Source organism: Solanum tuberosum, unplaced genomic scaffold (assembly GCF_000226075.1).
Source record: "Solanum tuberosum cultivar DM 1-3 516 R44 unplaced genomic scaffold, SolTub_3.0 scf00139, whole genome shotgun sequence".
NCBI classification, from domain to species: domain Eukaryota; kingdom Viridiplantae; phylum Streptophyta; class Magnoliopsida; order Solanales; family Solanaceae; genus Solanum; species Solanum tuberosum.
In genome coordinates this window covers 1,340,295-1,354,246 of record NW_006239063.1, presented here as the reverse complement: position 1 = coordinate 1,354,246, position 13,952 = coordinate 1,340,295, and the positions used below count along the sequence as shown (strand labels likewise).

The window sequence follows — 13,952 nt, the reverse complement described above, 5'->3', positions numbered from 1 at the left end:
AGTTTGAATTTAAATTTTCAAACTTTTAAAGGGTGAAATTTAAACTTTTATAGTTTTAAAGTTTGAATTTAAATTTTCAAACTTTTAAATTGTGAAATTTAAACTTTTATACTTTTAAAAGTTTGAAAGTTTGTATTTAAAACTTTAAAAGTATAAATTTTTAAGTGTAATGTTCCTAATTTTTTAATTTTAATAAAAAAATTATAATTTTAACGGTTGGACCCGGTTTCCGGTCCGGTCCGGTCCGTTACCGGTCCGGGACGGGTACACGGATTTTTTCCGGAATTACCGGTTCCGGTCCGTCCCGGTTCCGGTTCGGTTCCGGCCCGTGGTGCCCGGTTCCGTTCCGGTTCCGGAACGTCCCGGTCCGGTAGTCCCGTTACCGGTTCCGTTGCCACCCTTAGACACAAGAAATCCGTCTAATCTTGATCTGGATGAAGAGTCTTCCGATCTAGTCCAAGTGAAAAAGGAACTTGTTAAAGACAAATCAATAAGAAGAAGGTTATTTATAAACTCCAAAAACTCCTCCATGGCCCTAAACACCGGCCTACACCCAACCCTCTCTTCCGAAAATATAATGGTATTAAAAGCCCTCCTAACACCCAAGGAATATCCCATCTCCCCATACCAACACCTAACTCCTCGCAGAAACTCTCCTTTGAACTCTTCTCCACCGGTCCATGGACACCCTCGAACCCCTACTCCATTCTGTTATACATATTTTTGAACTGCATTCCTAACGTGAAAACTCCCTTATAAACCTTAACACACTCCACCTTCCTCTCATCCCAAAGAATGAGAATTCCTCCCACATTTCCATGGGCCGGGATGTAATCATATTTCACCCAACCTACCCCTTCACACTTCTAATAAAACTATTTGTCAAAATCTCCATTTTTGTTTGTTGAATACATATCACATCCGCTCCCCATTCCCTAAAGCATGCTTTAATGATGGCCCTTTGTTGGAGTCATTCATCCCCCTCACATTCTAACTAATATTTTTGCAATCCATCAAAGCACTATTATTTTCTCTCCCCTTTGGCCACTTCGCTACCCTCAATTTTTGTATACTCTTCCTTGATCCTCCTTTTGTACCACAATCTTCGCTCCCCCATTTTCCTTGCCCAAACTCCTTTCCTGTCCATCCTTACTCTCCTCTATTATCTCCTATTCAATGTCTCTCAGTAGTTCTAACACCATTGCTTCATTCGCCTCAAACGACACTCCCAAAAATTCCAGAAATTTCTCTCCCCACTCGTAAAGTTCCTTCCATCTTCAAGGCTAGCTAACGACATCACATGAGCTCCCTGAACTTCTGTACTGCTGCTGCCAGTTATAAAAGACCTTCTGGACAAGTATGAATGTGAAAAATCAACATCTCTCCCCATCAACAAATTGATTTTGGGACTGTTAGAAGTCCCATGAGACTTACCCATTCTATTTCTGGAAAAAGCTTGAGCATAAGACACCATTTTCATTTTCTGGCATGAAAATTAACATGTTCCAGTGCTGGCGGAGTCGCTGGAGCATCTTCAGCCTAGAAACACTCAGACCTGTATCTCCCTAAAGCGTTGAAGGCACCAGGGCCTTCGTTTGGATAATCCAAGCCCCTCTTTCCCTGAATTGACTTTTTTAGCCTTGCCAGAAGAGTAACTCTGGCCATCTGGCTTCTCTTTATCGGCAAATCCATTCATCTGCTGCTTTCCCAGCCCTGAAACAGAAGAAGAAAGTTTATTATTCGACTCACGGCTTGACTTCAAACCTCTTGACATCGTCCCCTTCAAGATCTGCTCTACCGCCAGTGTCGGAGCTTTGATTTCCCTGCTGGTTGGACCTCTCTGTGGCGTTGATCCAAACAGATCTGTGTTTTCCTGGCGGTTCAACCCCGGAGTCTTAGTGAACCGGTCCAATCTACTCTTCCAACCTATGTTGCTCGGACTCTGCCCCTGAGGGGTAGTGTTGTCTTTTTCTTTGCTAGTGTTAGAAGACCAGCAAGATGGTAGGGGTAGTGTTGGTATGGGGAGATGGGATATTTTTTGGCTAGTGTTCCCCGTACCAACACTTTCCTTTGAAAATGTAATGGTATTAAAATCTCCCTTAACACCCAAGGAATATCCCATCTCCCCATACTAACACCTAACTCCTTGCAGAAACTCTCCTTGGAACTCTTCTCCACCGGTCCATAGACACCCTCGAAACCCTGTCCATTCTACTTAATAATATATTCCTAACATGAAAACTCTCTTATAAACCTCCACACACTCCACCTATCTCTCATCCCAAAGAATGAGAATTCCTCTTGCATTTCCATGGGCCGGGATGTAGTCATATTTCACCCAACCTACCCCTTCACACACTTCTAATAATACTATGTTTTTCTGGCTCAACCACGTTGTTGACATCTACCCCTGAGGTCTAGTACAGGCCACGCTAGAGCCTCCTTGAATGACATGACTCCTGCTTCCCAGATTCTAGAGAGAAATAGGAGCTTCTCTCTCTAGACATCTTTAACAAGTTTTCTATTCTTATTACTGGATCTTCTGAAGGATTTTTCCAATCCAAAAGGGGATTAAGGCAAGGAGACCTCTTTTTTCCTTTTCATCATAGCCATGGATGAACTTATCAGTAACCAATGGTGATTTGACGAGACTCCTTTTCCAACTAGGACACTACATTATAATCTTTTTCCAAGTAGGACTCTATATACTAATCCTTTTTCAAGTAGGATTCCATATACTATATGAGAAAGTAGTCACCGGAATTATGTACCGTGCTACACAAATCAGATGTGAGAAAGTAGTCCCAAAAATTTGCATGGTACTATGGAAATTAAGTATGAGAGAGTAGTGATCGGAAAGATGCACGGTGCTACGCAAAATTAGATATGAAAAATAGTCATCGGAAAGATACACGGTGACCCAACTTTTGCTAACATAATCGTTGGCCAGACGGGCGACATATATGGGTAATAGCCGCCTGTCGGTAGCGGGAGCTCTTTAATTCTCTACCAAGATCGTAGAGGCTATGATACCATGTGAGGAATATATGAGAAGAATATTATTGAATTATCTACATTATTACATTGCGACCCTATTTATAGACACTACATTGGACTCATTTTCCAACTAAAACATTACAATGCAATCCTTTTTTATGTAGGATTCTAAATACTATTTCTATTCCTATTCCTATTCTAAGTAGTATTGTATATATAATTCTTGTTCTATTCGTATTCTAACAGTTCCAATTCATAAGCGGTACAGATCAATATTATGTTTTTTTTTTGGAGAAAAAAAGGGTAATGTATAAGGTGAATCCATTTCTACATCAGGTTCTTCCTAATCATCTTTTCCTTTTCAATACAAGTCAGTAATGACCTCTGTATTTTCTTTTGCTCTAGTAAAAGAAATAATATTTCAAGTGAGAACGTCCTATCTCATTTTTTCGGCTATATGAGTGGGTGGTTGTTAAGAGTAAGATGCTGAGAACTATTACATATGTGTCCATTATCCTGCAAGTGATATCTGTCCGTGCTCATTTCCCTAATTGCTTCCTTAAATTATTTTTTACAGGTTCTTATCTTGGACTGACTGGAAGTAGGATATCAACACCTGCTGATGCACTGTATTTTGGTTTGGGAAGTCACTATGTCCCTTCTGCAAATTTGGGTACACTGAGAGACACTTTCTTGGCAGCTACATTGTATGTCAGCATTTTCCTCTATTACAATATGAACCTCAAGATGTGACATGTGCAGATCCTTGGCCTTTAGTCTTTTCTTTCGTATTATTTATGCCGCTGGAATTTGATGATGATTTTGCATTAAAGTGTTGCAAGTATGTTAAAATTTTTCTATCATGACGAGGGATAGCCCAATGGAAGTGGCTTTCAAACCCCAATTGTGCGGTTAATGGTTTGAGCTACCAAGGGAGTAATAGGAAAAACCATTGTTGTTGGGTATGACTTCTTCTTTTTTTTGGAGGAGGGAAGGGGGGACGATTCCATATATTAAAAAATTATTGTCATTTCATTCATCTATGTTGTTTTTCACTCCATTGATCCTTCAAGATTTCAGAAATTGGGTAAAGTTCTTTGTCCCCTTGTCATTGGAAACTATTTTAATGTATTAGGTTGTTTGTAGTAGTTACTTAATGAGGGCCATCTGGTGTCCCATTGCAGATGCTCAAGATTAGTGATCCTTATTCCTTTGGATAAGTGTTCTTATTGTGTTGGTGCATGACATTTCAGTGGTATGTTTGAAGTTTAAAGATGTTCTATGACATTTATTTTGAAACAGTTCTCAGGATCCAGATGAAGAGATCAAAGAACTTCTGGCAAAATACAGTACTAACCCTGATTCAGAATCCCGTTTGAAGTCTCTTTTACCCAGAATCATTTCAACATTTGGTGGTAACAAGCCAGTCAAAAATATAATAGAGGAGCTTGAAAATCATCAGCAAAGTGCTGATACTTTGGGTATGGTTGCCCACTCAGCATTACATTCATAATGAATCAGATTCTTCCCAATTTATTTAATGTGTAAATCAATACTTGTGGGGCAAGATTTGTTTTTCATTTTTCATTTGTTATTCAACTCCTTGACAGTGGCAGAATGGGCCCAGGATGCTCTGCAAGGGCTAAGAAAGGGGGCTCCCTTTTCTCTCTGCCTCACCCAGCGGTACTTTTTTAGGGTTGCATCTGTATGTGGCAAAAATGAGAATAACTTGTCGAAGGTGAGCTTCCTTCATGTTGTGCTTTTATTTTATTCTTTCCATATTCTTCTTCTTTCTGAAAAAAAATCAAATCATGATTCTTTCGCTTTTCTTATATGTTTAAACTTTTCTGTTTCTTTCTGATATTCTACATGCAGCTCTCTGGTGTTATGCGAACTGAATATGGCATTGCTACAAGAGCTGCTGTGCGTGATGATTTTAGGGAAGGTGTGCGTGCTGTCTTAGTGGACAAGGATCAGGTTTGTTTCTTGTTTTGCAAGCCCATGATAGTGGAATGTGTTATAACTATGTGTGATTGCTTCTCAATCCTGGTAGTGCATTTTCTGATAGGGTGTTGCGTTAATTAATTTAAGGTAGAGATGAGGAGTCTTCTTCTTGTATTATTACTTGATGTTCCTTTGTGATAATTATTCATCATATTAAAAGAGTCTACTGTAGTATGAATGAAGATTTTCTAGGCGTATAGAATTGAAAAACGTTAAATGGGTTTGGTTTCTGCAGAAGCCAAGATGGAATCCATCCAGCTTGGAGGAAGTGAACCTCAATGAAGTGGAAGCTCTCTTTGAACCACTGAGCCCTGAAGTTGAGTTAAATGTTTGAGGTTTGCCAGCATAAGTTACGTCTTTCCAGCAGTTTGGATAAATAATGTATTCAGATATTATTTTCCATTTTCCAGCTATTGGAATTTTAAGTGAAAAAAATAGGAGACATCTATGCTTAAATAAAAAATACAAATCAATTTGACATACCTATTTGAATGATTACAAACTAAAAAAGAAATCCAATGTTCTTAATAAAAATACAAATGTTGAGTAAAAGAAAAACAATTGACAAACAAAAATTAATATGAATACAATTTTGCAACCTTCTTCTCCGACTTTCTCTTTCTTCTTTTTCTTCGTCTCTATGTTCCTTTTTTTTTTATTTTTTTTCACCAAACACAAATTCGAATCCATATTCACTTGTGCATTAGTAACCCTAGAAACAAAATTCAATATTATCAAATATGAATGTATAAAAAATCAAACAATATATGATGTGTGAATGCTAATGTAGATTACTACAATCTACTAAATCTCAAATATGAAAATAAAATCATGACGAATTTGAAATACATAAAAGAGGGAAATCTCACAAAATACTTTGTGAATATGAAATCAAACTCACAAAAAAATTGAACTATATTGTTTAAAAGACGAAAAATTTGAAATACAAAATATTTGGTGAATATGAAAACAAAATCACAAGGAATCTCACAAAATACTTGTTGACTTCGAATTTACATTTTTCAATGAGTGAGAAATCTTTTGAATTAATTGTGAGATTTCTTGAACAAAGTGTAGGAAATTAGTAAAGTTGATTTTCTTGAACAAGGAAAATGAGATAACAATGGTGAAAAAGGGAAGAGAGAGAAAGAAGTGATTTGGGGTAAAACCTAGAAAGAGAGGTAAGTGGGTAATGGGGGTATTTTATTTTTATTTTTTATCGTACAATGGAGTAAAAAAAAGGGTCCAATGTGGGCCTGATTTGACAAATAAAAGGAAAGAAAATTAATTATATTAGAATACAATTTATTTACTAAAATATTGACATATTGAAATTTTTAATAATTATTTTAAAGTGTAGATGTTTTTAATAATTATTTTAAGAATTGTGACTAGTTTGCTAATTTTCCCTAAGATGTTTCATGAGTCAATTTCAGTTACACATCAACTCTATTTTTAATGGATTGATTTGAAATGAATTGTGCTAATAAATGTGGGAATCAATAATCCACAAAATTTAAATTGAATGGGTTGGATTTGATTTTACCAGCCAACTCTAATAAGCAACCTATGAACTTCAACAACATTCCTTTTAACGTGCGTTGGCAGCTTTGTTTGATGAATGAATGCACTACTCCATTAACGAAACTTTACATACTAATGTTAATTGATGACAACATTACCAATGTGAATGAGAGCTAAAATGATCACCGCAAAACCAAAGGGAAGATGAAAGATTAAGTTCATAGATGAAGAATAGTCATTATTATTTACACTTTTCTCCTCTATTCATCTTTATCTCATTTTTTCAGGGTGGAAATCAATTATATCCAACTTTACTTTTAAAATTAAACTTCCTCCTCAACTTTGAGAAATAATCATTCTCTCCCTCTTTTGCCGAATTGACACTTTAAGTGTCTATCTTATCATTATATTATCAACCTTCATCTTCTTCTTCGTTTTTTTTTTATAAAAAACTTCTTTAATATCATAGTATTTTTGTTATTTAATTTATATAAAAAATATCCTATAAAAAGTGTATTTTCGTCCCTAAAAAATGAGAAATATTGATCGAGTATATAATTTTATGTCGTTCTATAATAAAATAGATGAACTAAATAATTTTTTTTTGTGAATTTTAACGAAATTTATAATGTGATAACCTTATAAACACATTCCGATGCAAGTAATACAAAATTAATTAATAAAAATAAAGATATATTTCATAACAATTTCTTAAAAGATTATCTATTCATAATGTAAATGAAATTTAAATTATAATTTTAACAAATATTTCATTAATGAAAATAAAAATTCATTTATCTACATAGATAATAGAGCATAAAAGATATACATAATACATAGAAATGACCTTGAACTTGACTTCAACTAGCATTTATGTACTTAAACTATAGGTGTGCATATGTAGACACTTAAACTTGTATAAAGTTGAACAAGTAAATACATTATTGGCTCTCTTGTCGGCCCTCATATCAATCAGTGCTCCTCATGTGTCTAATAATGGATGCCCTAAAATTATAGGCATCCTAGCATCAACATCAAAGTCAAGAATTATAAAATCAGCAAGAATCACAAACTTACCTAGTCTGATGAGCACATCCTCAACTATCTCATCCGGAGCAACATGAGACTTGTCTGCTAGTAATAATGCGATGTTGACCAGACGTCGCCCTTCTAAACCAAGTGTCTTGAACACCTATAGGGGCATTAAATTGATAGTTGCCCACAAACTACTTAGTGCATGTGAAACACCACTTTCACCATTTTGTATAGGGAGAATGAAGCTTCATTGATCCTCATTCTTTTTAGGAAGCTTGTTCAATACTCTCGAAACTCACCTCTCTATAAGTGTAACCATCTCACAATCTCCCAAGACACCTTTTGCATGCCTCCATCTGTCATAGATATTTTGCATATTTCATCATGTCTCTTAGGACATCAATCAACGGTATGTTTATATGCAGTTTCTTAAAGATATCGATGAACTTTTTAAAACTGGCCTTTTTTTTTCTTTTTTTAATTCTTGTGGGAAGGAAGAGGACACTTATTAACTGGTATTGGTTTGATTAAAGTGTGTTCCTCCTTACTCTTTTCTTTTAGAATCAACTCCTCTTTTTCTTCAAGAGTTTCAACTCTTTTATTTTCACCAGTCTTTTCAAATTTGTCATCCTCAACTTTCTTCATAAGTATTTGTGGAAGGGGAGGAGAACACTTTGGCCTAGACATAGGTAACACTAGAGTTTCTTTCTCATTGTTTTTTATTTTCTAAGATCAACTTCTCATTCTTATGCTTCAACTTTCTTCATCAGCCTTTGTGGAAATGGGGGAGGACACATTTCCCCATGCATATGTATCACTTTTTGTGGTATATGATCTATCATCACCTAATCATCAAACACTCAACCACTTCGAATTACAGTAGTCATGCAATGGCTAACATCACCTCTTTTAGCCTTCAAATTTGCCATAATATCACTCGAAAGAGTGCCCATTTCCATTTGGTTCATTGAGGTAGACATCTGTCTTAGGTGAGATTCAGTATGTTAATTGAGGTGAAGTGGGAGTGCACTACTTGTCCTATGGTAGCAATGTCACTGTGTAGTTGTTGCATGCCACTCTTTGTAGATTCAACTTTCTTGAGCGTACGAGTTAGCATCTCTTGTATTTTGGTCATGGGGTCACTTATGGATGATTGCTTTATGTTCTAGTGACCACCTTGGGGTGGGACATATGGATTTGTGCTTCTGTGGTTGAAACCTTGATCCCGAATCCCTTGGTTCCTATCTCTCCAATCTATATGTTACTTTCTATTTCAACTTTGATTCCCTTGACCTTGATGCTAAGGTCTCTGTTTGGAATCATGGTAGTTTAGACGAGAACCCTTAGAATGATTATTTACATAATGAACCTCCTCTTCATAAATCTTGAAATATTTCTCATTTCTGTACCCCTTGATCATTAGAAGCCATATCATTTACCTTGTGCGTTGGGGAACCCAAAAAATGCTTGGTTAATATCTCCATGTGTGTCATCAATTGTGTCATATTTTCCTCTTCGACCTCTTCTCTTAGTATGTTTTTGTAACACCCCATATTCGAAAAAGGTAAATACCACACTTGGTGAGCTCTAGGTGCCAACCCATGAGGGCCACCCATGGCCCGTGGATGGGCTCCCCCAAAGTGACCAGGAAGGCCAGAACCACGGCCTGACCAACGGACCGTTGGTCAGACCATGGTCCGTGGTTCGCTGGCCTAGCAGACTGGTTCTGACCACCATCGACGGTCTGTCGTCCTGACCACAGTCCGTTAGTGGGGTCTCGTGGGTCACTGATTGACTATTATTTTTAGGGGCACAAGGGTCTTTTTTGGTTTTAATTAAATAAAAGTGAGGTCATTTTCCCCAAGTTTAAGACCCCTATATAAGTTATTTTAACCCCTAAATTCACTCATCCACATCATTCTCTCAAACTCACCAAAAGAATTGGGTTCCTCTCCAAAATATTTCTCTCTCTAGAACTTGAAGAAGAAGAAAGAGTTCAAGCGAGGATCAAGGTAAACTCTCAAATCCTCAAGCATTTGTGGGATTTTTAATCAAGGTATGATGACTTTTAATCCATGGATTCCTTCCATCCATGGAGTCCCTATGTTTTCACCGATTAAGAAGATGAAATCCCCAATTTGAGTTAGGGTTTCTTCAATGTTGTGGGTATTGATGAATTTTGATCCAATTGAGTGGATTATGATTGTTTATGATTGAATTAATAGTGATACATGTTTTAAGAATGAAATTGCATGTACCCATGCCTAACCCATGTCTAGAAAGATGAAATTGATGTAAATGGGTTTTATGCCATGAAAGGATAATTTGTGGGTTTAGATGTATTCAATCTAGGATTTATGAGATACATTAGAATTGAGGCTTATATGATGAATCATGATTAGTAGTGCTTGAGATTGAGACTATATGATGAAGTATGCTTAGAATTGCTTGAGAGTGAAGCATATATATATAGATTGTTGAGAGTAAAGCTTATAGGATGATTTGTGATTAGGATTGCTTTGAGATTGGAGCTTATGAGATGATTATGATGTTGAATATCTTTGAGAGTGAAGCATATAGAATGACTAAGAGATATAGTGCTTTGAGAGTAAAGATTATGTTATGAATTGTTGATTATTGATGTAATTGTTATGGAAGAGATAGTTCCCACAAGAATTAATTATGTTATGAATGTGAAAGGATTTCTCACATTGAATGATTCTAGGTTGAAAGGATTGCTCACCTCAAATAAATCTAGACTAAAATGCTAAGAAATAGATGAGGCAAGAGGCGAATACCCATGACCTCTAATTGAGAAAAATCGTAAATATGTATTAATATGAGATTTTCTTGTATGATGAATAATTAGTTTGGATTGTTGCTTGAGTTTTCTTCGTTGATATGTATGACTAGAGGTGGATGACTCAAGTCTTGACTAAGGATAAGATGAGGTCACTTCAAGAAGTGTTCCTCCTATATTGATATGTTTTGATGATTTATGTGCATTAATTATACTTATGACTTATATTGTCTAACGCTTATGTTTATGTTGGCTATCATATTTAGTACATGTTTGTACTAACACATACTCTTGCCTACATTTCTTATCCAAATGTAGGGTCCGACGATATCGACTCTCATTCTTGTGGCTAGGATCATAGTAGAAGCGTGGATTAAAGATTAGTGAGTCCTCATAACATTCGAGGATATAGCCACCATTTCTCTTATGTTCTTTCATTTTATGTTTTGAACTATTGTATGGGTTGTGTCCCAAGGATATTCATGTTTTAGATGGTCTGAGACAAAGTGTATTAGACTTCTGCTTCATTTTATAAAGACTTTGATTATGTTGAAAATGTTTTAAATTTCTGCTCATTTCTATTATCTTATTCTATGAAAGCTAAGTGGCTTATATAAGGCCTCTCGGGGTCTTGTATGCCATGTTACATCTAGAGGGTACCCCTGGATCGTGACAAACTTTGCATCAGAGCACAATGTTTAGAATGGTTCTAGGATGTCTCAAAACCAATCTAGTAGTCTTGTTCATAAGTCTGAAGCGTGCCATATTTATGAATGAGAGGCTATTAGATACTTAAGAAACTTCACTTCTTCATTTCTCTAAGTCGTGCGATAGAGCTTAACTCTATAAGGTCTTTCTCCTAATCCTTATCCAATGGTCTTTAGGATATGACTACTACAAGGGCAAATTCTAGAAGGAATGAGGAAGACAGTGTGGTTCAAGAAGCTCCTCCTCAAGCTCCTCAAGATCCGATCGACCCTTTGGCCGAGAATGTGACTAATGCGGAGTTTAGGATGAGTTTTCAAGTGTTGCCTCAAGCCGTGACGGCCCAAGCCAATAGAGAGATTGTAGACCCCGTGAACTCAAATGTGGGTACGGCGACATCTAAAGTGAGGGACTTCACTAGGATGAATCCACCGAAATTCTATTGGTCAAAGGTTGAGGAAGATCCTCAAGAGTTCATAATGAGGTCTATAAAGTGTTGAACATTATGGGAGTGACTTCGGTAGAAAAGGCGGAGTTGGTCGCTTATCAACTTAAGGGGGTTGCTCAGATTTGTTTCAACCAATGGAAAGAAGGAAGATCGGTAAATGTGGGTCCCATAGAGTGGGAAAGGTTTAAAAATGCTTTTCTTGATAGGTTCTTCCCTCTAGAGATGAGAGATGCTAAGGTGCTTGAGTTCATTAACCTTCGGCAAGGTAGTATGAGTGTTAAGGACTATGCTTTGAGGTTTACTCAATTGTGTAAGTATGCTTCTTCTATAGTGGCCGACCCTAGATTAAGAATGAGTAAGTTCATTTTGGGAGTGTCCAATTTAGAGGTGAAAGAATGTTGTACGACTTTGCTTGTCCATGACATGGATATTTCTCATTTTATGGTCTATTCCCAACAAATTAAAGAGAAAAAACTTAAGGAAAGATCTAGGGAGAACAAGAGGTCTAGAACGGATGATGGTAATTTCCCTTATGCTAGGTCCGATGAACATGGTCGTTCTAGAATCGATAAAGGTTTTCCAAGAAAGGTTCTTCTAAGGCTCCAAGGTTCAACCAAGAGAGGGTGTCTAACCCTAAGCCTCAAGGAGGTAGTAATGGGCCTTCGTTTCCAGATTGTGGTAAGTGTGGAAGAAAGCATGCGGGCGAATGTCTAGCAGGTTCCAATGTTTGTTTTGGTTGTGGTAAGATGGATTACAAGACAATACATTGTACTTTAGTTGCTAAGAATGAGGGAGATAGTCGTTGTAGGCCTCAACCTTATCCTTCAACTGGTCAAAGTGGTTCGGGTTCCAATTATTCTCCTAAGCAAAACCGATTCTATGCACTTCAGACTAGGGGTGAACAAGGGTTTGCTCCCGATGTGGTTACCGGTATGTTGAAAGCCTTTTCAATTAGATGTTTATGCTTTGCTAGATTATGATGTCATCCTTGGAATGGATTGGTTGCACTCATATCATGCTTCTATTGATTGTACAACCCGTGTAGTCAAATTATTTTTAGTTCACGAATGATCCTATCCGAGAGTGGAAGGGGAAAAGTCTATGCTAAAAGTTTGGGTTATTTCTTGCCTTAAGGTTAAGAAGATGTCTTTTAAGGGTTGCGTGTATCACCAAGTTAGAGAGATGAATATAGATTTCTAAGTGTTGACCTACTACAAAGAGCTAGTTATCATTCTAAAATTGACCTGAAGTCAGGTTAGCACCAAATGACGATGAAAGAAGATGATGTTTCGAAGCCGTGTTTTAGAACTCGATATGGTCATTATGAGTTTGTGGTAATGTCGTTTGGTTAGTAGACCCCACCAAAGGTGGTGCTATGGGGTAAAATGGTTCCGAATCATCCTTTATGACAACTCTGAAAGTTAAGCAATGTCTTAATCCGACCTTAGTAGAATTGAAAGACACGGTGCTTAGAAAGTCCATTGAGGCTTCCTCCCGAGGGAGATGGTGTGCTTAGATATAAAGGTTGTTGTGAGTTCCTAATGTTAATGATTTTGGGAGTTGATGTAAGTTCTTCTTACGAGGAAGTTTTGGTAGACATGTTAAATCGGCAAGTTAAGAAGTTAAGAATCAAGGAAGTTTCTTCCATGAGAGTATAGTAAAGGAATCTTTTAGTTCAGGGTGCTACTTGGGAGGCCGAGGCCGATATAATATCCCGATATCCCTATCTTTTTCCTTCTACCCTACTGAGGAGTCCACAAATTGGACTCATTTAGGGCTTTATTTTGATAAGAATAGTGTCCTCGAATGCTTATTTTGTCTTAATATCTGATGAAAACTCTTAAGTTTTAGGTATTTGAAGTTTTAGTGAAAGCATGGACACTTAGGCGCAAAAAGGAATGAAAAGGCTGAAAAAAATGAAGAAGTTGAAGCCCGAGCATCGCCAAGCGCATTTGGCGATTCGCCGAAGGGATTTACTCTGCCCTTTGTTCCAGTACGCGAAGCCCTGAAGGAGAAGGGTCAAAAAGGCGATGAAAAGAGCAGTCGACGCTTCGCTGAATAGTTTCGCGAAACAGTACTATACCTCCCAATGGTCCAGAATGTGAAGATACTGAAGGCAAGCACAAAACGGTGATGAGACAGACGAAGGGCGAGTCGCCGAAGTCATTCGGCGATATCGACTAACTTCGCTGAAAGATTCGCCAACGCTATTTTCTGAAGTCTATAAATATTGAACTTGTTATTAATTTTTAGGGAGTGAAACTTTTATTTTTAATTTCCAGAATAGAATAGTACTTTTTAGATATTTTCTCTCAAGTTTGGAGAGGGTTTCGTGGAGACTTGAAGAAAGGAGTTCTTCTTCCCCAAGTTGGAAGTGGGTCTTCTCCATTCTTCTTCCTTTGCTTAAATCAAGGTTTAATTTCTTATACCCATTTGATT

At 37.1% G+C, this 13,952-nt stretch overlaps 1 protein-coding gene across 1 annotated transcript in view; it reads left to right on the top strand.

Annotated features, from left to right (window-relative positions):
* The window catches only part of LOC102579872 (3-hydroxyisobutyryl-CoA hydrolase-like protein 3, mitochondrial), an 18,222-nt gene extending 12,784 nt beyond the window's left edge, over positions 1 to 5,438 (top strand). The window contains exons 6-10 of the mRNA XM_006351875.2: positions 3,575 to 3,704; positions 4,300 to 4,478; positions 4,608 to 4,735; positions 4,873 to 4,974; positions 5,237 to 5,438. Coding sequence (XP_006351937.1) covers positions 3,575 to 3,704; positions 4,300 to 4,478; positions 4,608 to 4,735; positions 4,873 to 4,974; positions 5,237 to 5,335 — 638 coding nt within the window. The 3' untranslated portion in view covers positions 5,336 to 5,438. The remainder of the gene's footprint in view (positions 1 to 3,574; positions 3,705 to 4,299; positions 4,479 to 4,607; positions 4,736 to 4,872; positions 4,975 to 5,236) is intronic.
* The last annotated feature ends 8,514 nt before the right edge of the window (positions 5,439 to 13,952 follow it).